Source organism: Canis aureus, chromosome 7, assembly GCF_053574225.1.
Source record: "Canis aureus isolate CA01 chromosome 7, VMU_Caureus_v.1.0, whole genome shotgun sequence".
NCBI classification, from domain to species: Eukaryota; Metazoa; Chordata; class Mammalia; order Carnivora; family Canidae; genus Canis; species Canis aureus.
The window spans coordinates 57,187,011-57,214,049 of NC_135617.1; the positions used below are offsets into that span (position 1 = coordinate 57,187,011).

Sequence of the window (27,039 nt, forward strand, 5' to 3'; positions counted from 1 at the left end):
TGTCTTGAATCTTGACTATGGAGATATAAAGATGATTGAGATATAGACTTTGGCCCCAAAGAGCTCAAAGTTTGGCCAGAGATGTGGAAAGGTAAGCAAACTATAGTATAATGTCATACATGCAGTAACAGAACCATCTGGGAAAAAAAACAAGAGGCAGGAACAACTAAGTCTATCCAAATGGGATAGAGAAGGTGAAGAGAGGACATCATGGAAGGCTTCTTGGATGAAGTACCACTTGAGGTTGATTCATAGGAATTCTAAAGCAGAGGAGGGGAAATGAAAAGAAAACAAAACCTAACAAAGTCTGGAAGAATCACAAGGGTGAGGAAGTTAAGAAACACGGTGATCTAATACGATTAGTATATAGACCTTGGGGTCTGTAGGGATTGGCAGCAATGGGAAATGGAAAAGTGAGCTGGATATAGGAAGTAAAGGCTCTGTGCATCATATTTGTGATGTTTACTCAACCATGTGGCAGTGGTGAGGGTTGAACCATAAGGAGAGTTCAAAATATGAATAGTTTTATTATGACTTTGAACTTCAAATTGAGTGTAACGAGGGTTCTTTGTTGGGCTCTTGGCAAGGGAATGACATGATCAGATTAGGTTCTAAAAAGCTCATTTTCCTTAAGATGTAAAGAAGAGATTTATTGTGGTACTGAGAAGTCCAACGCAAAACTAGAGGCGGGGATGCTAATCAGGTTTGTGTAATCATCTAAGCAAGAGGTGGAAGGGATTTAGAGGAGGAGAAAAGGGAAAAAAACTGACATAGAATTAGATCAGAAGTGACTGAGATAGAATTAGCAGGTCTTAGTAAAGTCTGCATAGGAGGGGTGATGGATAACTAAGTTCTAGCCAATGGGAATGTTTTTCAGAAGACATACATTTCGATTCTGCTTGGTGGAAACAGGAGTTGCGTGCAGGCTTAGGAACACTGGAGTCTGGGAAAGGTGATCTTTTATTCTGGGCAGCCACATGGTAGTTGAAATAGGTGTGTACCTGTAATGGGGGTACAATAGCAGTCTCTACCACTCACACCCGCTCAACTATTTCCTCTCCCTGAGACTGTGACTCCTCAAAGACAAGATCACTCCTTATTACTGTTTTTGCAGTACTCAACACTGCCTGACACATAAGAGATACTTGGTACATGTTGCAATGAAACAATCTTGCTGTTGCTTAGACAAGTTTCATGCTCTCCTGCCCTCTGAGCTTGGCTTCAGCTGCTTCTTGTACCTTCTGCAGGCTCACAGCTATTCCTGTTTTTTCTGCCGTTCTGTCACAAGGATCAGCTCAGGATGTTGGCCATAAAGCAGTCACTACTCAGAATGTGGACAATTGCTGTTTTCATGCTAAAAACTGGGTACTCACATTTTTGAAAGTTGAAATTTTATTACAACTGCCCACAGTGTGCAGGAGAAATAAAAGTATAAGGCAAAACTGAAGGCAAGACGGTAATTTTGGTGATTTCTCCAGCATCCAAATATGTAATAAGGATTTAGATAGAAAGAGAAAATGGACAAATTGGAGGATAGAAAAACAGATTGGTGGGATCCCTGGGTGGCGCAGTGGTTTAGCCCCTGCCTTTGGCCCAGGGCGCGATCCTGGAGACCCAGGATCGAATCCCACGTCGGGCTCCCAGTGCATGGAGCCTGCTTCTCCCTCTGCCTGTGTCTCTGCCTCTCTCTCTCTCTGTGTGACTATCATAAATAAATAAAAATTAAAAAAAAGAAAAGAAAAACAGATTGGCTGGAAAAGCACTAAGGGAGGGAAAGCAATCAATGAATGAAACTGGAATATTAGGAAGAATGTATAGCACTGACAGAAATTTTAAAAAAGCCCAAAGCTCGAACGTGTGTAAGGAGATGGCAGTTGGAGAGTGAATATAATGGCAAAGATATGACAAAGCTAATCCTTATGGATTATTGGATTTCCATCCTTTCTCAGAAAATAAAACTAGCTAAATTACCATACTGAAAATGTGGCGATGAGTTAATCAATAGTTGAAGACTTTTTATGAAGTGAAATAAAAGCATTTATAAATTGCAATTCAAAGTAATAAAGTTTCATACCCTGTTTAGATTCAAATTATTTGTAATCCATTTATGACTCAGAGGGACATGAATTTAAGTGTTAGTGGTAAATAGGATTGAGTGGATTTATCCTCCCTTAAAATGGGTATTCAGTTTCAACTTGATGTGATCAATAGCACACCAGGAAATGATAAAATTCCCAAGTAGTGAGAGCACAATTCAAACTTCTTTTAGGTTTTAGGAAGAGAGATAATTATGAAAGGACTCCTCATGCCTGCAAAGTAACCCAAATTCTAAACTTGAATTTTGCTCACTTCATGGAGCACATCAGTCAGATCCAACTTTGAGTAGGTTTGGTTGTAAGGAGTTAAATGAACTAGCTAACAAAGGCTTTTATCTTTCACTGCTCCCCTTTTTGTACACCTCTGTAACTTCTTTTTGAAAAATATGATGATATTTAGCAGTCAGTCGAATTTTTAAAGAAATAATTGAAACTATTACATATGGAGACACAATAGATAACCCTTACTCTTTTGAAGTTCTGGAAGTAGACTCAAGTCCAGACATTACCTGCCCTCCCCCCCCCCCCATTACATATGTAATGATAATATTTTTTAGAACTTGTTTGAATTTCACCAGAGATTATATGTTATGGCTTTTCCCCCATCCAATATTTATGGATAATCCTTTTCTTTACTAACAGATGTTTGAAATAAGAAATTGGAATGAATCTTGATATTTTTATCATCTTCTAAGTGTGCACAGAACAAAGTGTACACAATATATTAATCAGAAAAAGAATAGTTCACATTTGTATTTTATAGTGGGTTATCTTCAGGTCTACTGGGTGGTGAGTGTCAAAGCTGGTAATTGAGAAAGTGTGTTTACTTTTTTTTTTTTTTTTTTAAGATTTTGTTTATTTATTCATGAGAGAGACACACACACACAGAGGCAGAAACACAGGCAGAGGGAGAAGCAGGCTCCATGCAGGGAGCCCCATGTGGGACTCGATCCCAGGACTCCAGGATCACGCCCCGGGCCAAAGGCAGGCACTAAACCACTGAGCGACCCAGGGATCCCCGAGAAAGTGTGTTTATAATGAAATAGAAGGGGTCCCGGAAAGCTAGAATAAGTGCAGCACCACCAGGGCTCACAAATGAGTGGTGTGGCCCACATGGCAAAAGTGGTAGCTTCCATATAGCATAGTGTGAACGGTCAGTACCTAGAGGATGGACACCCCTGTACCAGACACGGTGGACCCTGGGGAGACTGACTCCCTCCAGGCGAAACAAAGACAGGAATGCCAGGTCCTGTGTCACATTCAGAACTGTAGGAGATGTCAACCATCCAAGCTACTGTTCTGGTTGTTCCTTCTTCTGGAGCAGTGTGATAACTTCCTTTCTACCCACCCACAACCCACAAAGGCATCCGAAACTCAACTCAAAAATTTTAAAGCTTTTTAGGGGGAAGGATTTTTTTTTTTTTTAAATCTCTGTGATAATCTAATTCAAAACATTGGAAGATGTTTAATTAGGAAGATGCACTTGCCTACACATTTCAAGGATTTCCAAGGCCTCTCAAAGACCACCCACGGACCAAACCGCACAGCCTCTGAGTTTGGAAGCCTTCAGTCCGGGCGTCCTTAACTGCATTCATTACCCCAGAGGTTTCCAAACTTTGCTCCGTATTAAGAATCACCCGGAGAACCTTTAAACATCCCAGGGCTCGGACCACACCCCGCTTTGGATTAAATTAGCATCTCAGGAGGGTGGGTGCGTGGGTGGGTGAGATGAGATCTGCACACCTACGTTTTCAACTCTCTAGGTTATTGTGAAGTCCAGGCGGGTTTGAGAACCAAGTCGCGATGCGTTTTTGGCAGGCGGGGGACCGCGGTGTTCTGTGGCCACTGGCCGTTTTTAATCACTGCGTCAAAAACGGCAGAACGGTGCCTGTCGCAGAAATAATTTAAGTAAACTAAGTCACTTGGTTAAGCAACTAAGTCAACCAAGCAGCATCGCGTCAGGAAAAATAAGCCGATTGGGGCAAGGGGCGCGATCCCTCCGCCGCGGGCGCCGCGGCCCAGCGGGCGGCTGCAGTTCCGCCGGCCGACGCCGGGGGGCGCCGTGTCCCGCCCGCGCCGCCCGCACAAAGAGCCCGGCCTCCTGCCGGTGACATCACAAAGGGCCGATCCCCCGCCCCGCCGGCGCCACCACGTGTGTGCCCGCGCCCGGCGGCCGCCGACTCAGTCCGTCGCCGGCCGGTCCGGGCAGCGGTGGAGGGGTCGCCGCGGCCGGAGGCTTCGCTATGGGAAGCCGGCCCCCCGCCGCCCCGCGCGCAGCCCTCCTGCCTGCTTCTCCGCGGCCGCTGCGGGACGGGAGCACCGGGGGGCGCGGGCCGCGGCGGCCGCTGCCTCTCCCCGCCCGGGCGGCCGCGCCGCTGGGCAGGTGCTGAGCCCCCGAGCCCGCCCGGCCCCCGCCCGCCGCCCCCCGGCCCCGCCCGCCCCCGCCCGCCCCCGCCCCCGCCCCCGCCCCCGCCCCCGCCCGGCCGCCGCAGTGCACATGGGGCGCCGGAGGTAGATGGGCGCCCGGCCCGGCCCGGGCGGCGGCGGCGGGTGCGGCGCTGGGCAGAAGCAGCCGCCGACTCCAGCTGCGGGGGGCTCGGCCATGGGCACCTCCTGCGGCCGCGCGGCCGGCGCTACGATGGTCGCGGGCGCCCTTCTCCTGGTGAGCGCTGGGCCGGGCGGGGGCGGGGGCGGGCGGGGGCGGGCTGCGGCGCGGCAGGCGTCCTGCGCATCCCCGGGCTCGCCCCCTCGGCGTGGTGCGGGCCCGGGCTGCCGAGTCGCGGCTGCAGCGTCACGTCGGGATCTACCGCAGCGGCCGTGCACCCCCGAGCGGCGGCCGCACCTGCACCCCGAGCGGCGCGCCAGCCGCCGTCCCCGCCGCGCCGCCTCGCCTGGGGGGGGGGGGCGGGGGTCCCGGCTCCTGCGAGCCGCGAACGGAGCCCCTAGACCCACTCTCGGGCGGCTCCCAGCCAGCCAGCCAGCGCGCTGGCCCGGGGGGGGGGGCAGGGGGGGCAGGTCCGCATAAAGGAAGAGGAATCTCTCCCTCCAGGCTTGTCTCCTGTCCCTCGGCCAGTCACCTGTGCCCAGGCAGGTGACCCCGCAAGGCGGAGCAGGCTCCCGCCTCGGCACCCGAGCACCCGAGCACCCGAGCAGCGCTCAGCTCCAGGGCGTGCCCCATACCTAGCCCTCCCTCACTCACCTGGTCAAAGCCTGAAACCACCCTTGACCCAAAACTTCTCCCCAACTTCCCCTACATCCTTTCCCCCTTCCTAAAGGCCAGAGGGCAGGGGCCGGGTTAGGTGGAAGAAAATGTATTTGAGATCAAACCCCTGAGCCACCGTAAGCTTCCCATGCCTATCTTTTTTTTTTTTTTTTTTTTTGTCTCTGAAGGGAGGACAGAGGTTCTTAGCTGAAACCCAAACAAAAACAAAAGACCAGAGCCTGTTTTCACGGCAGGGCTGTGTAAGGAGAAGGCAGGCTTGCTGTCTCCTTCCCAAAAAGGGCTTAATGCCTGGTCGGCCAAGATCTCTTAGATCCCAGGGCATTGCAGTTGCTATGGCCTGGGAATTCACCCTACAGACGCTCTGGTTCCCTGTGTGAGTGTGGATTTTAAGGGGGAAAGCGACTGAAGAAAAGTTTGGTGCTGTTAGCATTTATAATGAGGCAAGTCGCAGGATCCTTTCAGAGAGTCTTTTCCGCCCATTTATAGTAATGGCAGAGTCAAGATCTGTATCCTCCAAACAAGTGTGGGGGATGCTGAGCAGTAAGGGGGTCCCTTCAAGCAATGAACCTGGATTGACAGTGTTGCTGTGTAGAGAAATCCGTTTCAGTTCATGGGAACACTGACCCTGACATCAGTGCAGGTAGATCTGTCCTTGAGGTTCCTCCTTCCGTCTACCACTCTACCCACCCCATGCCTATGCGGTCCCTCAGACAGAACCCATTATTCCATGCCTCACAGAGTCTGCTCCCTTAGATGAAATCTTAAGTCAGTGTGCTATTTCATTCATTTTACATTTGAGTATGAGACCGGTGTTTTCAAGTAAGGCCTCCATGTAATGAAACTGTAGGTACTTTAGCCAACTGAGAGAGAGCCCAATTCCTTTTCTTAAACCATTAAACTCAGTTCATCCAAAAATTGTGCACTGGATTTGCAACTGAAGACCTGAGAATTTAAGTTTGGCTGTCTTTTTTTTTTTTTTTTTTTTAATGAACTTTGTTAAGGAGCTCAGAAGCAATCTTAAGCTGTTAACTAAAGCAAGAGTCCTCCTTCTCTTGGTAACTAATAGAAAGGCTCTGCTTCAGACCATGGAATGGCTTGGGGTTGACCCTGTTGTCCTCAGGGCTGACGGAGACGGTGTACCAGGGATCACCAGGGATTTGGCTGTAACCCCCAAGCAGGGTGGGCAGGCAATGTCTTTTCTTTTCTTTTTTTCCCATCCCCAATCTGCAAGCTCTAGTCCCCAGGATAGGTGTTGCTCCTGTAAAAAATAATGCTCTCATGATATTGATATAAGGATTATTTTTCCAAATGGGATTCTCAGCTATATGAAAATGACAGACACCAGGCACCAGAGCCCAGCTAAACATGGCAGGTGCTCAGAACACTACTGCGGGTGGTGGTGGTGTCCTACTCATATATTGCAGTTAGATTAAAAAAGAATAAACTCAATAAAAGGTCCTGTTTATTACAGCTTTCAGTTACAATTGTTTTTCCAGTATTTTCCTTTTTGTGCCAGTATTTGTTACTGTCATCATTTTTGACACTTTTTTTTTTTTTCCTGTGAGGACTGGCTCACTGTCTGAAAGAGAACTCTCATAAGGCTTTAATAAGCTTTAAAAGAATCATGATACCTAACATAATGCCATAAATTACTGTGTGTCAGATGCTTTCTATACAGTGTTTCATTTACTCCCCACCTGTCTGTGAAGCAGGAAGGAGTTATCTCCGTTTTACAGATGAGAAGATGGATGCTGGGCCAACTTCATTGGTTTGTGCCTGGGCTGCACAGCTGGCCAGTGGTGGTTCTCGGGCTGGGAGCTGGGAGGGCCTGACTCATACCCTTGCTCATACCCTTGCTCCCTCCTTTGCCACATTACCTATTTCACAACTCCGATTTGCTAGACAATGAAATGTAGCAACAGAGAAGGCTCACTGGAGCCAAGGTGAGACTGGTGGTTTGGTGTGTGGCAGAAAATTAACGAGAGTTACATGAGTGCCTTTGGAAGAAAGTGTTCCTGCTCCTTGTACTTATGTTTCTGATGAGTCCAGGTGTCTGCACCATACATGGAAGTAGACCACAAACTGAAGGATAAAAATGTCATGTGTTCCAGACCAAAAGCAAAAATCTGGAGGGAGGATCAGGGAAGCCTTTAAGCTGGTGCCAGTGTTAAGGAATGCCCTTAATGTCCAGCATGACAGGACACACTCAGAGAGGTCTCTTGCCCTCAGGGAGCTTGCTTTGCCTGGACCCATAAAATGTTGGCAATCGATGCTAACGTGCATGAGGTTCTGTGTTAGCAAACCTACACGGAGCACCCGTTCTGAGAGGGGCACTGCACCAGGTGGTGAGAACCCAGGGGTGAATTAGGATTTGGATCTTGCCCTGCAGGCACAGGTCATAGGGTATGTAAAACGTACCTGGCTATCAGTAGTGCTGGTTGGGTTTCACGAGCTTATATGGAATCAGTGGATAAATGGACTCAGAGTAATACCCGAAATGTGGTTGATGTTAAAATCTTTAAATCACTTCAAGTAACTTGGGCTAGTTTAATCAGTTGGAAAGCCAGCAGAAGAAAAACCTTCCCAAATCTCCAAATAGAATTACATACATTAGGGTTGGTAGGGAAAGTGACTTCTACTCAGTATAGGGAGGGCAGACTGCTACTGGAATGCAGGATTTCCGACTTACCCCATGAATCTCCCATTCTTGTTGTCAAAATGTGTAGTAGAGGATCAAGCTTTCTCGATCTGAGTGGTTTCTGGAGACATATGGCTAAACCTGCCTCAGGTTTAGCCCCAAACAGACAGACCTCCAGTGTAAATAAAATAGACAAGCAAACAAAAGCAGCAAGAAAAAAAAAATGCCTTGCCATGGACTGTATACTATATACTCCCTTACATTGAGGAAAAAACCCAAGACTAGATAGACATGGATCCACCAACCAGCTAACTTACATATTTTAGTGTGGTTACATCTGTGCAAAGGCTACCACGCCGAGTGTGGTCCAAATAGTTAATGCCCCTATTCCAGGACAGGTTGCAGAAGGTACCTGCTCCAGGTGTGCCTTCTTGGAGAGATGCAAGGAGGCATGGCTTACAGGGCAGGCTCCAACAGATGGTCTGTGTACTTTGTCGGTTGTAGATCAGAATGTGGAGACATCACACTTGAGCTGTACCTGAGGGGTAAAGCTTTGGTGACTCCATAGACCAGCTGCAAATTGGTTTTGTATTTCGCCAGCCCTTTATAATGCACAGTTGGCCTAAGGAAACTTGATTGACTGACTGATTGGTGCTGGGAAATAGTCAGATGCATCGCCAGATACTCAGGAGCCAGTATGAGTCCGGAGACTTTCCACCGCATAAACGGCAATGTCTGTTTTCCAGTAAGCACTAAACACTGTTGGCCTTCTTCCCCCAAACAGGCCTGCAAATTCCGGGGAGGCCAGGTCACTGGCAACTTCCTGGAAAACTCAGATGCTTGCTCTTCTGTGACAGGAGGAGCCCAGGGTATGTCATCGCCTTTGGGCATATGCCCGATGACCATTGGAAGCAGATTCAGTCTGGACCATCAGGCACGGATACGTGTGTTTGATGGAATGAAAACAGAAGCCTTAATGGGAGTTCCCCCGAAATTGAATCCCCGCTTAGCATGAGGACACTGGGCTTTGTTGCTGCTGGGATAGCAGCTATTGAGCTTTGAGTCTTTAGAAAAAGAGGGGGCCAGATTATGCATAAATACCTGCTTTGCCCCAGTGTTTGTATTTGTCAAATACCAAAAAATAAACAAGAATCTTAATTTGGCTTGTATCCTTGCCACCTGGCTCTCCTACCACCTCCCATTTCCAGGCCGAGTGCAGGAGAGAGGAGCCGGGCAGAGGTTATAACCAGGGAGGAACCTGGCCGATGTCAGGGACTGTGTGCTCACTTTGGGCCTGCAGAGAGGTGGGGCGCACTGGTATTCAGGCTGTTGATTCAAAGCCATGGTTCCACTGATATTTAGGCTGTTGACCTCATTCTTCTGGAGAGGTGGAAAGTCCGCCAGGAATGGTCCATTCTCTCTGGATTCTGGCTATCTGGATCCCCCCCCCCGCATATGTCAGTGTCTGGCCTTGTAGAGACAGATGCTTGCAGTGATGGGAGTTTGCCCAGAGGGACCTCAGGCAGGTGTATATGAGGTATGTAGTCCCATCTCTTTAGAAGATTGAAGAAGATTCAAATCTTCAGAAGGTTTGAAAATTATGTCTAAGGTTTTGTTCTAAACTATAGAACAAATCAAACACAACAAAAAGGAGAGGGGGCTTTGTAAGCTGAGTCATAGCCAGGCTCACTCTCTGATCTTTACACGGTTTTCCCTTTGCCCTTCTGCCACCGGAAGGGATTGGTGGATCAGCCTTTTGGAGCTGTTTTGGGAGAAGAAACATGACTTTAATGGATTTAGGAGGCAGGAGAGGAATGAGCCCGGAAGTCCTGGAATCAAATGAGAGCAGCTGTAGCTTCAAGAAGGCTTTAGCACTGAGAGCCCAGAGAGGGGAAATATTAATGCCTGCTAATATTAATCATTTATATTGAATTACTAAGCTCCTATTTATTATTTACCATTGACATTGTGTTGAATATCTTCTACAAATGATCTCAGGAAACCTTACAAGTCCACGATATGGTAGCATTAGCCCCATTTTATCGATAAGGGTTTGAGTTGTGGTCAAGCAACTGGCAGCTGCCAGAGAGAGGATTCAGATCTAGGTTCGTGTGGTTTCAGACCCACTGCTTTTTTTCTGCCAAGTTGTGGGCAGGGGACAAATAAGCTTAATTTACTGGAATTTTCTTTCTTGTGAAGGGAATGATTTTACCCGAGAGCTGCTCATTCCCTTTCTCTCTGGGAAGCAGTTCTGCTCCGTGATGGCGCTTTGGAAGTTTAGCCAGGAGAGCTGATTAGGAAGTAAGAGCAACCTGTGTGTGTGTGGCTTGAAAGCAGAGGGTGTGGAGCCCTTGGCCAACATTTTCCAGTGGTGTGACTCTGATGGGCAATGGTGCCATGGTTAAGATGGAAAGATACTCTTGCAAATTGAAATGTTATAAATAGGGAATGGGTGCTTTGCTTTCCTGCTACGTGGGTCATTTTGAAAAATATTTGCTTAGTGAGTAACAGTGTGACATGGGTTCTGCTTAGTTAGTAGTTTTCACTCACTTATCCTGAGAACTTGAGGATGGGGTAGGGTTTTCTTTGCTGCCAGCTTGATTATTTGTATAGGATTAGTGCACAGGTTTGCATCATCTGCTATTAAGTATTTATTTTGTTAACTTTTCAGGTCTCTCAGAAACTGGTTTAACTCCCTGATTGATTTGCATGGTCCCATAAGTCATGTTTTTGTGTGTGGTTTATCCCACTCACTTTTAGCATTCTCTTAAGCAGGCTTTTAAACATGGCTCTCCCTAGATTGTAGATGCTGAGTGGATGAAAGCGAGGCAAAGAGTGAGAAGAAATTTAATCATTGGTTCTGGGAAAGAGGTTGGAAATTCTGCTTTCCCAAAGAACTCATGAGACGATGATTATTTGATTTCATCCTAGGTATGGCCAGGTCAGCTTAACCAGGATTAAGAGAAATGGGGAGCAGGGGATGGAAAAAAAGATTCAAAGGCAAATGGTGACAGGTTTCCAGAATAATTTAACTGGTTATTGTTCACTCCTTGCTCTTCCTTTTATTTCTGCAAGTCCATGGCCCCTCTCTCCTCTGTGGTTTGAGTTTTGTGTATCTGGTCTGGGAAAAAAAAAAATACCAAATCAGACAAGGTTTGCGTGTAATTCACTCCTCACTTGAAATGCTCAGGGCCAATGTTGTTACTCCATTTCAGCTTCTTAAAGACAACATACAATGTGCTATTCATCTTTGTGTTTTTGGCTTAATGCCCTGACACAGAGTAGTTAAGCAGTAAATGATTGTTGAATAAATTCCAGAAGGATCTTGCTCTAAACTAACCATTCATTCTAGACAGGTTAGAAGGTAGTTGGATCTGGAGCTACATCTCAATACTTTGAGCTACAGCTGAAGGGTATTTGAGTTATTAACAAAGGATATTTTAAACTCAAGTGAATTGTCAACTAGAAGGGCCTAAGTGGGTGTGGTTTCTCTTCCCAGTTCATTTTTATTCTTTGACATTATATGAACACTTATGTACAGTTAAGCTCTGCTTTTCTTTGTGTAGCTATTTTTTTTCTCACAGAGATATATTTTTAATTCATTTAAAAAATATTTCTGGTGCATTGCTAAATTACATTGCAAAATGTCAGGCATTGCTAGACTTCTGTATGTGACAGTAAAAGGCCACTCGTGGTCCTTGCCTTTTGGAGTTAATGGTTTATCAGGGAAGACAGAAAGGGGTAATGTTCTAAAGGAGCAGAAGGAAGAGTATGCCAGTGAGAAGGAACAGCATGCAGAGTGGCCCAGAGGTAGGAAAGAGCCTACGTGTTCAAAGAGGAGAAAGAAGGCCTTGCGGTTGGCACTTAGTGAACAGGGACAAAGGGAGTGTGATTGAGGTGGAGCAGGCAGGGACCAGATTGGATGAGCCCTTTAAGGTCTGAACATGTCAGGATGTTGCTGGGCATACAGTTGTAGGCAAAGTTATAATATGGTTTTAATGAGATTTCTTTTAAATATCACTCTGGCAGTTCTGTGGAGGATGGATTGGAAAAGGGGAAGTGGAGATGCGGGAGATTGCAGGAGATGATGGTTCTGGGGTGGTGGCGGTGAAGATGGGGATTACTAGGTCGATTTTAAAGATTTTGAAGAAGGTCTACTGCTGGTGAGATGTGAGAGGGCAGGGATCGAAGGAAAGCATGACAACTGTCTGTCATGGCTGACTCTTTGGTTCCTGAGTTGAGTCTTTGGTGGCCTGATGACTTTGAAGGGCAAAGCTGGGGGAGGCCTGGGTGGGCTTGGGGGCCCCAATGTTTGGGTACACGTTAGTGACTTTGAGGGGCCTGTGATTCCTGCAGTTCAAACTTCAGGCCTGCCATGCCACCTCTCCTCTGGGTTGGTGTTGTGTTGAGCCATCCTGCTGTTGTCGGACAGACGCTTAGGTGCTGTCATTGCTCTGCAAGGGAGCAGCGCTGATGACATGGTCTCTGTACAGATCAATTGCTCTTTTTCTTTTTGGGTTGTTCCCAAAAGTGAGGTATATTTGGGGTGCATGGCCCAAAGTGGATCGTTGGGTCACAGGAAATGAATGAATGGTTTTATGGCTCCAGCAGTGCATTGCCAGATTGTCTTTAGAAAGACTGAATTAATTTAGAATGCCACCAGGAACTATAAATGTGCCTTTTACCCCACCAGGCTGCCAACACTGGAGTTTATAATTTTCATTTATTTATGCTGCTTTAATACAGATATGTAAGGGTCCTTGGTCGTGCACATTTGTACTTCAGTAGTCACTAGGGATGGTCGTATATTTATCCGTGTGATAATTACCTTTGTAATAACTCATGTCATCCTCTGCCTCAACTAGTGAGTGGAATTTATGTTAACCTCATTTCCATTAATTCTTTACATTTTTGTTTATAAGCTTTTATTAACCATGTATGGCATACTTTTTTTTTTGAAGATTTTATTTATTTATTCATGAGAGACACAGAGAGAGGCAGACACATAGGCAGAGGGAGAAGCAGGCTCCCTTCAGGGAGCCTGATGGGGACTCTATCACAGTATTCTGGGATCACAACCTGAGCCAAAGGCAGCCGCTCAACCACTGAGTGACCCAGGTGCCCCTAATTTTTTTTTTTTTAAAGTAGATTCCTTGCCCAGTGTGGAGTCCAGTATGGGGCTTAAACTCACCACCCTGAGATCAAGATCTGAGCAGAGATCAAGAGTTGGACACTTAACTGCCGGAGCCACCCAGGTGCCCCTGGCATACATTTTTATAGTCTACTTTTAATATTACATTCAATAACAAAAATTTAGGTTAATATTCTTAAACCTCTTTTTGTGTCAGAGAGTATCCTTTTTTTGGGTCTGAGAGTATCCTTTGTTGCCATTGGTTTTGTTTTATTTATTTATTTATTTATTTTAAAGATTTTATTCATTTATTCATGAGAGACACAGAGAGAGAGGCAGAGACACAGGCAGAGGGAGAGGCAGGCTCCATGCAAGGAACCCGAAGTGGGACTCGATCCGAGGACCCCAGGATCACGCCCTGGGCTGAAGGCAGGCGTCCAACCACTGAGCCACCCAGGCATCCCACCATTGGTTTTGTTTTAATAGTCAGAAATTGATCTCTTTCCCAATACTTTAAATAAACTATTCTGGTTACTTTGAATTTTATATTTGATCTTTTTAAGGTTGGGTTTGTTGACTTTTCTGGACGTCAGCAGCATGTTGGTGGTGGAGACTGCCTCAGTGTGTTCTGCAAGATGTTCATACATCTTGCGTGAGTAAAGGATTGTATGGCCATATAAGTTTGGGAAATGCCAGATTCAACAAAGTCACTGTTTTCTGCAGCTGGGCCCCCTACTGGGCCTCCTGGAGCCATCAACAGGCTAATATTAATTGTGCCTCTGTGAGGGCTGCCATCAGGAGCATTTCCTAAACTTTTAGGCCAGGGTTTGGTAAACTTCATCTGTACAGAGCTAAATAGTATTTTTGGCTTTGTGGGCCATGTGGTTTCTGCAGAAACTACTCACCTCTGCCTTTGTACTTCGAACACAGCTCTGGGCAGTGCCTCAAAGAAGGAGTGTGGCTCGTTCCAATAAAACTTAAGATTTGTGGACACCGAAATCTGAATTTCAAAATTTTGACAAAATTTTATTCTTCTTTTGATTCCCACCCCCTGTTGCAGCTATTTACCTATTTAAGATTTTATTTATTTATTCATGAGAGACACAGAGAGAGAGGCAGAGACATAGACAGAGAAGTAGGCTCCCCTCAGAGTCCCATGTGGGACTCAATCCCGGGACCAGGACCACGCCCTGAGCCGAGGCAGGTGCTCAACCGCCGAGCCACCCAGGCGTCCCTGCTGCAGCTCTTTAAAATGTAGAAGTCATTCTTAGCTTGTGGACTATAAAAAAGCAGGCAACTGGTTGGTTCACCCCGTGTTTTATATCCGAGGTCATTAGCATCCTGTGGGACTCCATCAGGGAAACTCATTCTGGAAAGTGCTTGCTGAAATTCTGCTCCATTTGTCTAAAGTGCACTTTATTAATAGAAAATCCTTTCTCCTCTCCTGGTTTTCTCATTTGTTCTATGTTGTTTATATGTTAGGCCTTTTTTGAAGCCTTTATTAATTTATTTGAGAGAGAGAGAGTTGTGGAGGGTGGAGCAGAGGGAGAAGGACAAGCAGACTCCAAGCTGAGTGCAGAGCCGGAGGCAGGGCTCAATACGACAACCCTGAGATCATGGCCTGAGCCAAATTCGAGTCCACCGCTCAACTGACTTCACCACCCAGGCGCCCTTGTTAAGCTTGTTTTGAAGTGTTGCTTGCTTGGTTCTTATTTGTCTTTTAACGTATCACCATGCAGTCTGCATTTTGTTTGTATTTTTTTGTTTTGTAGAATGCTCCAGGTCTAGTAGGGGATGTTTCAGGACTACAGCTTTTTAAAATCTGGGGTCTCTGATACACTTCTCAGGAATTGGGCATTTGCATTTCAGTTGGGGCGTTTTAAAAGATTGTCTAGTACCGGGGCCCCTGGGTAGCTCAGTCAGTTAAGTGTCTGCCTTCAGCTCAGGTCATGATCTCCAGGTCCTGGGATCGAGCCTCGCACTGGGCTCCCTGCTTAGCGGGGAGTCTGCTTCTCCTTTCCTCACTATCTCTCAAATTAAAAAAAAAAAAAAAATCTTAAAAAAGGTTGATCCGAAGGGAATGAAGCTAAACCATAGTAATATGATAAGTTGAAGGAGTGATCGTTAAAATAACTAAAGTATATGGGCGACTTGTGTCCCCATGTTGCACCTGCTTTATTAACAATTCTGAAAACAATCTTAGGAGGGTAAGTGTTACCATTATCTGCACTATGCTGATGAGGAAAACGAGGTTTCCTCAAACAGGTTGGGTCACTTGCCAAGAACCCCTGGTAGAGTGGAGCCTGCTGAGCACACAAGAGGCTAAAATAGGTTTTTGTTTATGCTTTCTTGCTGGAACTGCTACACTGGCTGGTGGTGTTAGTTTTGCCTTGGTTTCTATGAAGACTCTATAAACCTCAGTGAGCACAGAGGAGTATTTCCCCCTACACCTTTGCCACTGTCTTGTTTCTAACGTGGCTTCTCCATGTAGGTGGGGGTCGTAGCCTACAGGAGTAGCAGTGGGCATGGGTGGAAGGAGATAAAGTCTCTGGTCTAAGGACTGTGTGCTGCGCACACATGCTCCTCTGCATTGCAGGTTCCAGGGAACACAGCATCTGGGTTAAGTCGTGCCTGTTTTTTTTTTTTTTCCTTTTCCCACTGTGCCCTAAGCTTGCCTCCTTCAGTCCTGGAGTCAGCACATTCTAGCCTTGGCGTTCTTTATATTCTCCGGCATTAGCAGCAGTCCCTGCTTTTGCCTTAGCAACAGAAGACTTTTTTAAGTCAGGGAAGATAATAGGAAATGCAAGAGCTGACCATATTTATATAACATACCTAGGAACAGTTCTGTGTTTTTTTTTTTTTAATTTTTTTTAATTTTTTATTTATGATAGTCACACAGAGAGAGAGAGAGAGAGAGGCAGAGACACAGGCAGAGGGAGAAGCAGGCTCCATGCACCGGGAGCCCGACGTGGGATTCGATCCCGGGTCTCCAGGATCGCGCCCTGGGCCAAAGGCAGGCGCCAAACTGCTGCGCCACCCAGGGATCCCCCAGTTCTGTGTTTTGTGGAAGCTTTACCAATGGAGGTTTTCCTCTTTATATCATTCGTTTTTCCCTTCAAATCTGGAGGACTCCCAGCAGTCAGGGTCTTGTGATTGTAAATTTAATGTGATTCTCATAATAAAATGGTCAGAAATTCTGGGGCTGCCTTGTTATGCCTGGCTTTTGCCTTTTGATTATTAGTTGGCATGTTTTATGGTCACCATCTTAGAAATAATTTGCTTGCTGTTTCTTTGTTATAATCTCACAGTAATGAGATGCCTCTTAAAATATTAGTTTTTTGGACCATTAAACATTTTTGATAGCAGACTCACCGTCAGTCTTCCTGCTTGTCCATTATGAGAAGACAGCGGTTTATCACTGCCTTGAGTTTACTCATTTTCCATGAAAAATTACTGGAATTAAAAAAAATTACTGGAATTTGATACAGAACAAGAATGGCATAAATATGTTGTGCTCGTAAACTGCAGGGAATTTTTTTCCCACTTGTTTGCAGGATGAGGTCAGGGGATGAGAATCGTTAAAGATAAATAGGCATCGGCAGTCTCACATGTGTTAGCACATCTGGGTGCTTCTTGTCCTCAGTCCCATCCCAAAGCCCTAGAGGACAAGTGGCAACAGGACCAGTGTGACATTGACCACCAAGGTGAGCATGGAAGCCTTGGAAGCCTTTATAGCGGGTTACTTGAGAACTACTTCTTCCTTCTTCTGAACTGTGCTTTGTCCTGGGGTTTGGATCTTTTGGTTACTCAATAAGGATTTACAGCACCCCTATATCCTGTACAGTTTGGGATGGCACACTGATACTTGGCTCTTATCCATTATTTTCAGTGAAATTGTTGTCCTGGATAAATGAAATTTTCCATATAACTGAAGTTTAAACTAGGACGGAACCTAAATGACTTTTGAAGGATAACCCCATAATACTTCTAACAATTCCAAATATCAAGTTGGTGTCATTTGTTTTTTTAATAAAATGAGGGGGGATGTTTTAAATTCTTCTTTACATTTGCTTGTAATTATAAGCACCATGCTGAGCATCATTCTTGGAAGCCAGTTATGGTTCTATTAAAAAAATGATGTGGCCTCAGTGTCTTTGGAGGTGAAGCACACTACTTGCCCTTCCACTGAAGGGTGCCAGACGGCTTTATCCCTTGAATTATTATGGCCTTATTGAGGAGGCCTTTGGCTTTCTCACATGTGGTCTTATACCTGTGCTCCAGCAACCTCTTCTACCATCACCATTTCATTTGTTGCTTCTAATTATTTATGGTCTGCAAATCCATTCATTCAGTCAGCAAACCCTTGTTGGGTATGTCATGAGTCGGATACTGGCCTTGAGGGCTAGGATAGTAAAATAGACTCTGTCTGTGCCCTCATGGAGCTTGTGGTGCAGACGAGAAGACACACTACACCAATAAATGTATGACTACAAAATTATGGTAGTCATATAGGAAAAACGTTTTAAGCAGGAGATAAAAGGATCAGATTTGGTGTGTGAGCTGGAATGAGTGTCAGTAAGGGAGGTCAAGAACTCAATACTAATTGCTAGATTCTAGAGGAGGTCTGAGGGTTCCAGTGAATGGGCTCCTGGTCCCTGCATTTTTGACATTTTTTTGGACTGCTCAGAGAAGGTATTGCCTGGCTTTTTTTTTTTTTTTTTTTTTTTTCTGTCAAGGGCCGGGTAGTAAATATTTTGAGTTTGTGGGCCATATGGTTTCTTTTGCAACTATCCAGCTCTGCCTTTGTAGTGTGAAAGCTGCTATAGGCGATACCTAAATAAATGGCTGCATTCCAATAAAACATATACAAGAATAAGTGGCATGTGGAAATTCGTTGGTTGACCCCTGGCTCCGAGTGCGCTTTGTTTATGATTTCCATGGTCTTCATTATTGAAGTGGTTGAGCAAGGAAGGAAATGCAATCTCCATGGTTGTCCTTGGCCTCGAGCTGCTCAGAATCATTATGGGAAGATAAATATATACACCTATGAGACCATCAACAAACATTACCAGCAAGATGTAATTAGGCACTGAAATGAAGAATAGAAACAGGAAATGTGATGAAGAGTTTGCTCATCTGCTTGGAATCTGGGTGGCTAAGAGTAATTGTAAAGCCTTCATGGAAAAGGTGGAAGTGGACCTATCATTGCAGACAGCTTGAAGGTTAGAGTTCAGTACGACCTAGCCCAACATACTAATTTTACATGCAAGTAAGACAGGGTCCTACTGATCTTAAGGCAGAGCCTGGACAGAAACACGTCTTCTGTTTTCTAAATCTTTGCCCACATATTCTTTCTTATTCACGTTTGGTCCTCCCACAAGCTGAGAACACTTAAGAGAGCAGATTCATATGAATAGGGACAAGGTATGTGAGTGAGAGCTTCCAAGTTATGTGTTAGTTAGAGGCTTCTTTTGTCCTTGAAGGAAGTGATTTGTGAGAGACTGAGAGCAGGATGAGTGGACAGAGTGTGTCTGTCATTTGGGGTGGGAAGGACAGAAAAGGAAAACAGGAGTGGGGTGAGGGGCACCTGGGTGGCTCAGTGGTTGAGCATCTGCCTTTGGTTCAGGTCGTGATCATGGGGTCCTGGGATGGAGTCCCACATCAAGCTCTGCCTGCTTCTCCCTCCTCTGCTTATGTCTCTGCCATTCTCTCTCTCTCTTTGTGTCTCTCATGAATAAGTAAATAAAATCTTAAAAAAAAAAAAAACATGTGTGGGGTGGAAAAGCAAGGAGAGGAATGTGAAATGCAGAAGAATGGATAAGGAACATGCCCTCAGTAGGAGAAATCCCTGCATTGGGGCATATCCATCCTGTTGAAGAGCACTTGGGCCATCATAAGGAAGAAAGTAGTCTGTATTCTGATATGGGATGATTTCAGTGATGAACAAAAGCAAATCAGAGAACAGTTTGTATGGCCTCTTCCTTTTCAATGTGTGAGACAAAAACACCCCAAAGCAACTGAAACAGTCAACTCGAAGTTCATGTGTATGTATTATGCGTGAAAGCTCAGGTAAGGGTCTGGAAAGATGTGCATGAGAATTACCTGTGAGTTTCTCTGAGGATGAGTGGGTTTAAGTATGGACTTCAACATTTTACTCTATTTTGTCATTGTTGGAATTATTATAAGAAGGCTGATTTTTGTTGTAAGACAATAAAAAGTATCAGGTTTTGTGGGAGGCAGGGGGAGGGACTCTGACATTGGACCTGGGAGTTCTCCAAAGGAATTCTCAGAATCAGGGAAGATTAGAGCCAGAGGGGTCTTGCCTCAGTTCAGGGGGTCCCAAACTTGGCCAGGGCATTGGAATCACTTGGAAAGCTTAAAAACAAAATATATTCCTGGCTCTATTGCAGACCCACAGTTGTTTCAGGTGATAGGACTGCAGATGTGGATTTTTTTTTTTTTAAACTTCCCAGGTAAATTTTATGCTGTGTTTGAAGTGTGAGACTTTGGGTGAACCCCTGATTTAGTTTTTCTCCCTCTGTGCAAAGGAGAGAATTAAAAATTTTGATCTGATGGAACCAGCCTCAAGTGCTCTGCTTCCCTGACTCGCAGTTTTCAATGACAGGTCTCCTGATTCAGGTGTTTTCCTAACATTAGCTTTTAGGTATCATCTAAACTTGTTTTTACATTTTGTAGGGAATATTTTTCTTTTAAAAAGATTTTTGTTTATCTATTTGAGAGAGAAAGAAAAAGAGAGTAGGGGGAGGAGCAGAGAAAGAGGGACAAGTAGACTTAAACTTGTTTTAGGAGTAATCCCTCATAATCCTTCCTTCAAATGAATTCAGACTTGGTCCTCCTATTAAAAAATTGGTAGATCGGAGCTGCTGCAGAAATGGGAGGTTTGGAGCCCTACCTCCTGACCCTGCCATGGGCCCACATGGGCACCCTCCTGGCTCGAGGGGTAGCTTTGAGTAAGCTGTTTGTTCCATCCTGTGATCTCCAGAGTCCAATTTGAAGGTGATTGATTTTTTTCCCCTCTCTCCTTCCATAGGTAATCATTCATCAGCTCTAGCTGCTCTGACCTCTCAAATCTTGTTGCCTTCTCCTTCCATGGCCAACCCCTAAATCAAAGTCACCCAGGACTTTCACCTTCTAAGTGGGTTTTTCCATCAACTCTCCCCCCAACCACTGCCAGTTAACTTTTTTATTCACAAATGTGATTGTGTCTCTTCCCCTCCAGCCCCCCAGTGTAAACAAAGAGTGGTTTCTCACTGCATTTTTGGGTTAGGATCAAAATGCGGAGCTTCTCCAAATTTAACTACGGCCACTGTGTTACATTCTCCCATTGGTTGGAGAACCATGTAAACTTTTTGGTTCCCGAGCTGAGCTTCATTCGGCTTCAGATTTTTGCTGTGGGGTTCCCTCTGCCTAATCCACATTCCCTTCTCCCTGACCAGAATTAAATTCTGCTTCTCTGTCCTTGAGAGTGACTCTAAATGCTTCTGTAACATCCCTCTGCTGGGAAGCACCTGCTAACCTCCCCCTCATAGGACTCTGTGTTTCTCCTCAGCAGCAATCTCAATTCTAATTAGGTAATTCCTGATTAATTAGTTGTTTCCGTCTGTCCTGCCTTAGAAGGTATACTCCATGTGGCTGGGATAGAGTTCACAAATGACGTTGTCAGCTTGTGGCATGGTCCCTTGTATGTAACATAGGTCTTCAATAACTATTTGTCCTAGTGCTCAGTCCAGGTGAGATGTAGAGGCATCATTGTTAACTCTGTATGTAAGAGCTGGAATTGCCTCCTGTAACATGAGGTAATGAAAGGTCCATTTTTAGAGCCCCATTGTCTAAAGTGGGTTAGTTAGAATGAGAGAGTTAAAGAGCTCTGAGCTTTGCCTTAGTTAGAAACATCACCGGTTATTCTAAATGAACCAAGAACTGAAAAATCTACTCAATGAGTGGGGAAGAGTGTGGGGTGCAGTGGGATCTGGAGGCAGGTTTTGTGTGCTACTGGGGGACCCATCGTAATTGGGTAGTCAGGGGGCTGATGGATCCCCAACAAGTGTGTGCCCTAGGGAGAGAAGTGAACTGTAGGAAGACAAGCCCTAACCCCATCCCTGGACGCCAGCACACACACACACACACACACACACACACACACACACACAGGGCTGTTCGCCACCCCCCTGTGGTCATTCTGCAGAGCCACGTCGGGGTGTGTGCCTGGCTGCCTGCCCAGCCTGCCTGCAAGCGATGGGGGAGCCAGACTCAGAGCCCACGGCACAGCAGGGTGATGATGTTCGTACCCAACCACCGCTCTCTGGCCAGATCTCCTGTTACCTTCTCTGCTTTTATCTTGTTTGTGCAAATGTAATAACCTGCCATTTAGGTTATTTATACATCTTTCAAACCTCCAGAACGCTGTGGCCATCTAAAAGGGCTTTTGCATTTAGAAACTAGATGTAAAGGAACTCGGGGAAATACAGAAGCAGAGCCACTGTCGCAACCTCTTGGGTGGGTCCTTAGCGCCAGGGAGACTGGGATGAAATTTGTCCTCTTGTACTTGCCAAATGGAACCTGTGCTCCACATGATAGTGGCCGCTTTCTGCCCTCAATCTAAGCCACATTGCCAGGGCAGAAGGGGGTGGCTGGGCCGATTTTGCAAACAGAAGGACCAAGAAAAGAAAGAAAGCCAGAAAGAGACCAAGAGAGATAGTACAGAATTTACCATTATGAAGCAGATTTTTTTTCTTCAGTCTAAGATGCTATTAAAGTTTCTTTTGTTTTTCTTTTTTTTAAGATTTTATTTATTTATTCATGAGACACACACACACACACACACACACACACACACAGAGGCAGGCAGAGGGAGAAGCAGGCTCCATGCAGGAAGCCCGATGTGGGACTTGATCCCAGGATCCCAGGATCACACCCTGGGCTGAAGGCAGACGCTCAACCACTGAGGCACCCAAGAGTCCCAAGGGAGATACTTTTGATTCAAATCATTAAATTTTTTTGGGAGGGGAGGGGAACTGAATCTTGGATTAACCTTCAAGGTGCCAATGAGTCGGGAACTATGATCAATTTTTAAAGACATTCTTGTTTTATTCCCTTAGCTCCTGGTACTCATTTTAGAAGGAGCTTGCCCTGATGGGCATCTGATAGTTTGGGGCGGCCACTGTTTTCTTGACACTTAACCCTTCTCCATTTTGTAGAAGGCAGTGGAAGCTTCCTTGGTGGGACCTCTCAAACTTCATTCATGCAGAAAAACTCTTTCACTATTCATTATTAAATATTTCCCCCCAGCTCTCAGAAGGACCTTAGGATTTAGTACCACAAACATAATTTCCTTTCTCCCAAGTTTTCAGTGTAAGAGAGTATAAAATCCTGTCTAGCTGGGTGAAGTTTCTGTCCTATGAACTAAATTTACCTCTGTGGAGTCCCGGCTGAGCCTGGTTTTGTGCTGGGACCTCCAGGTGTCTGCAGGTTCCTGCTCCAGTGACCATGGCCTTTAGAGGCTCAGCGAACAGAATATACCTCTAAAAGCATCAACTCTGTTACTTAAAGCAAATTAAGAATGCCAAGGACCTGCCTCTGTTTTGCAAATAAAACAAAACCAAAACCAAAAAATGTTTGGCTTTGCATAGAGAAAGGCTTTGAAAAAATAACTCCACATGGGTAATCTGGTGCTATAGCAGAAGGAGCTTGAACATATGCCATCCAATCCTCAGTTGCTTTGTCTTGGTGCTAAGAAATGGCAACCTAACATTTGGATTATGGGAAGGAAGACAGCTATTCAGCAAGCTATTTTCTTCTTTCATTAGGATTTTTCACTTCTATACACATTTAAAATTTTTTCTTAAATTTGAGAAAATGTTTTAAGTAAGCTCTCTGCCCAACATGGGACTTGAACTCATGACCCTGAGATCAAGGGTTGCATGCTCTATCAACTGATCCAGCCAGGTCCCCCTGTATAGTGTTTTGGGTTTTTTTGTTTTTTATGTATAGCGTTTTGAACAACAAAGTACTTACATGTTCATATTCTCAATTGATCTTTATAATTGAGTTGAGCAGTATTGTCAACCTCACTTACTAGACAGAAAAAAAAGGAAGTTAAAGCAAAGGTCATACAATAAGACCAAAGCTTCATAGCCAGTAGGTCAGGCCCCATGATGGAATCATAGTCTTTGTTTCTCTCTTTCTACTGTGTTGCTCTGACAGGGTTAAAAGAATGCAGGACCGTTAAGATCTTTAATGGGGATGGTGGTGGTGATATTGGGATTGTTCCATCCTTTCTTCTCTGTTCTTGTATAACCCATTCTTGATTTTTGTTCGTTTTCCCTCCCCTTTTATTTCTTTCAGCTTGGATTCCTTAGCACCACCACAGCTCAGCTAGAACAGAAGGCCTCAAATCTCATTGGCAAATACCACCATGTTGACCGTGCCACCGGCCAGGTGCTAACCTGTGACAAGTGTCCAGCAGGAACCTATGTGTCTGAGCACTGTACCAACACGAGCCTGCGTGTCTGTAGCAGTTGCCCTGTGGGGACCTTTACCAGGCATGAGAATGGCATAGAGAAATGCCATGACTGTAGTCAGCCATGCCCATGGCCAATGGTTGAGAAATTACCTTGTGCTGCCTTGACTGACCGAGAATGTGCTTGCCCACCTGGCATGTTCCAGTTTAATGGTACCTGCGCCCCCCATACGGTGTGTCCTGTGGGGTGGGGTGTGCGGAAGAAAGGGACAGAGACCGAGGACGTGCGGTGTAAGCAGTGTGCTCGGGGTACCTTCTCTGATGTGCCTTCTAGTGTGATGAAATGCAAAGCATACACAGACTGTCTGAGTCAGAACCTGGTGGTGATCAAGCCGGGGACCAAGGAAGCAGACAATGTCTGTGGCACACTTCCGCCCTTCTCCAGCACGACCTCACCTACCCCTGGTACAACCATCTTTTCACACCCGGAGCACATGGAATCCCATGAAGTCCCTTCCTCCACTTATGTTCCCAAAGGTAACTTAACCTCATGAGTTATTTATATGAAAAAGTCTTTGAGCCCAATGGAACTACCAAAAATGGGCTTGTACCAAGGATACTTTCTTTATTTTGTATATTCCAAAGTCACCCCTTGAAGAAGGGGCCTCCATTTTGTGGTTAATCTGTCTTCTTTGGATGTATTAGAAACATTTAGACTCAGGTTTTCTGTTAGGGGGGATCAAATATCTAAAAACTAGGTCACATCAAGCTTAAAAAGAAAGAACTGAGAGAAATAAGGACAATACATGGCCTTATGTAAGTCACTTCTTCAGGCCTTGGCTTCAAACTTGGCAAATACATGAGTGATTTAGATGTTCAAGCTTCCTTCCAGATTAAAAGCTTCCCAACATGGAATCAATCCTGGATAGACACAGCCAGAAGGAAGGGAGGAAGGAAAAGGGGAGAAAATACCATGATGCCTGGAAGGGAAGGATTAAATATTGAAACCAAGGTGGGTTGAAAAAGGGGAAAGAAAGAAAGAAGCTTCAGGAAACAAGTTTGTAGCTTGTTGAAGATAACTAGCATTTGCATCTGGAAAATGATGTTTAATTTTTTCAAATGATTTTAATTTTATGCTCTTCCATCGAGTATCCTAGTTGTCCTCAGGATTTTGAGCCTCAGGAAGAATGCAAAGTTTATTCTTTATTTTCAAATCCTTTTTGATTAATTTTCTTGAAAGGATAGCCAACTGGAGTTGTGCTTTCTAGCATAGTCTTCACGTGTAATTACATTGGACCTTTATGATAGCTCTATGAGGAGGGCCTTACAACCACCAGTTTGAAATGAAGAAACAGGTTCAGAGAGCTCCAGTGACCTGTCTAGGTTTTCTCAGGGACTAATGTAATCCAGGTCCTGTCTCTTGGGACTTGAAATCCCTGGCTCTCACACTCCTTAATGAAGACTGCTTGTGGAAACTTCTCTGAAGGAAGTACACTCAGCTGCCAGCCCAAAACTTATCTCTTAATATAGATCCTAAGAAAGTCTTGCCTTGTTTTATTCACTGATTAGTCTCACCAAAGCTTTTGCTGGTCAAATTTGGATTTGGGTTTGAGTTCTTTTCCCTATCTTATCATATTCCCAGTTTTTACCATTGTATCTTAAAATGGCCAAAAGGTGGGAGAAGGAGAATAAAGGGATCACATTTGAACTGGTTTTGTGAACAATCAGCACATTTAAGAGTTGACTAGAACCCTGAACATACATGAGTCCACTCTGTATGTGAAACATAGGGGAGCTGCTGTGAAGCTTGGACATTGGATCTGTAAGGATGCCATTGGTTTTGCCCTGAGGATGCAAGTTTAGCTGTGAAGTTTAGTTTTTATCTTCCACATAAAGGTGCTGTTAGAATCTTTATGAAAATGTGCCGTATGATTTATCCGTAAGCTCCAAAGTTCATCTCTTCTTTCATTATCTGGCCTGGCTTGGAGATGAGCAGGAAGCGGAGGAATATACAGATCCCCAGATATAGAAAAGCTCTTCCCCCCTCCTTTTTTCTAGGCATGAACTCAACAGAATCCAACTCTTCTGCCTCTGTTAGACCAAAGGTACCGAGTGGCATCCAGGAAGGGACAGTCCCTGACAACACAAGCTCGGCAAGGGGTGAGGAAGGCATGAACAAGACCCTCCCAAACCTCCAGGTAGTCAACCACCAGCAAGGCCCCCACCACAGACACATCCTGAAGCTGCTGCCGTCCATGGAGGCAACTGGGGGCGAGAAATCCAGCACACCCATCAAAGGCCTCAAGCGGACTCACCCCAGACAGAACTTGCACAAGCATTTTGACATCAATGAACATTTGCCCTGGATGATTGTGCTTTTTCTGCTGCTGGTGCTTGTGGTGATAGTGGTATGCAGTATCCGGAAAAGCTCAAGAACTCTGAAAAAGGGGCCCCGGCAGGACCCTAGCACCATTGTGGAAAAGGCAGGGCTGAAGAAATCCGTGACCCCAACCCAGAACCGGGAGAAGTGGATCTACTATTGCAATGGTCACGGTGAGCCTTCTTTTCTCTTTGCTCACAGATCCCCACCCTGCCTTAGTCCTTGCTGGCTGAAGGAGTGGGAAATGCAAAGTTTCTAGAAGTTCCTATCTACCAAGTGCTATTTGATCTAGTTGGGTTATGAAAAATGAGGTGGTCAGCATTTGATAGAATCCATTCGGAGAGCATAACTACTCTGTCCTTTTCTCCCCTGGCACATTTAAAAGAGACTGTTGACAAACCAGAGACCTGAGAATGACCTTTAGGGACTTTGTTTAACTGTCATTTAACAAGTGAGGAGATAGAGTCCTGGGAGGTTTGGCTGTGTCCTTGATCCAGGCTGGTTGTTCATTCAGATGGATGGGCTTGACTCCACATCTCCTGACTGTTGGGTGCCTTGCTTTTCCAATTCTAGACTCCTGAAAAATGGGAGGGTAAAAACCCCAACTTGTCTTCATTAAGTTTGCCTTTTTGAATCTGAACCTTGCTTTTCGATTCCCATCACTTTCTCACATGTGCTTTTCCCCTCCTTGTGTTTTTGGGATCTCATTTCTCCCAGGACGTTAGGAAGGTCTTCTAGATTATAGAAACCCAAAGCTTAATGTACTGGTTATCATCTGAGGCTGGACCATACATCTTTTACCTAGCAATCAGAATGTGTTGATGATACAGGCTAGAATATTTCATTTTTCCTTTTTTGAAGACAAAAAAATAGCTTATAGAACTTGTGCCAATAGCCAAGTTTGGTCTGAAGACCGCAGTTTTTAGCTTGTGGCAGTTAATTCCCTTTCTTTAAATCCTCAATGAGATATCAACCCAAAGTTTTGATAATTCCCTTCAGTTATCTTTTTCCTTAAAGATACAGGCATAAACCTAACTTTCTAAAAGTCATTTGGCCTTTTTTGCATTGAGTCTTAAAAATGTTTAGACCCT

At 45.1% G+C, this 27,039-nt stretch overlaps 1 protein-coding gene across 1 annotated transcript in view; it reads left to right on the forward strand.

The window, feature by feature from the left end:
- The first annotated feature begins 4,573 nt into the window (after window positions 1-4,573).
- TNFRSF21 (TNF receptor superfamily member 21) overlaps window positions 4,574-27,039 on the forward strand; it is a 69,467-nt gene continuing 47,001 nt past the window's right edge. The window contains exons 1-3 of the mRNA XM_077903740.1: window positions 4,574-4,758; window positions 23,454-24,105; window positions 25,627-26,121. Coding sequence (XP_077759866.1) covers window positions 4,612-4,758; window positions 23,454-24,105; window positions 25,627-26,121 — 1,294 coding nt within the window. The 5' untranslated portion in view covers window positions 4,574-4,611. The remainder of the gene's footprint in view (window positions 4,759-23,453; window positions 24,106-25,626; window positions 26,122-27,039) is intronic.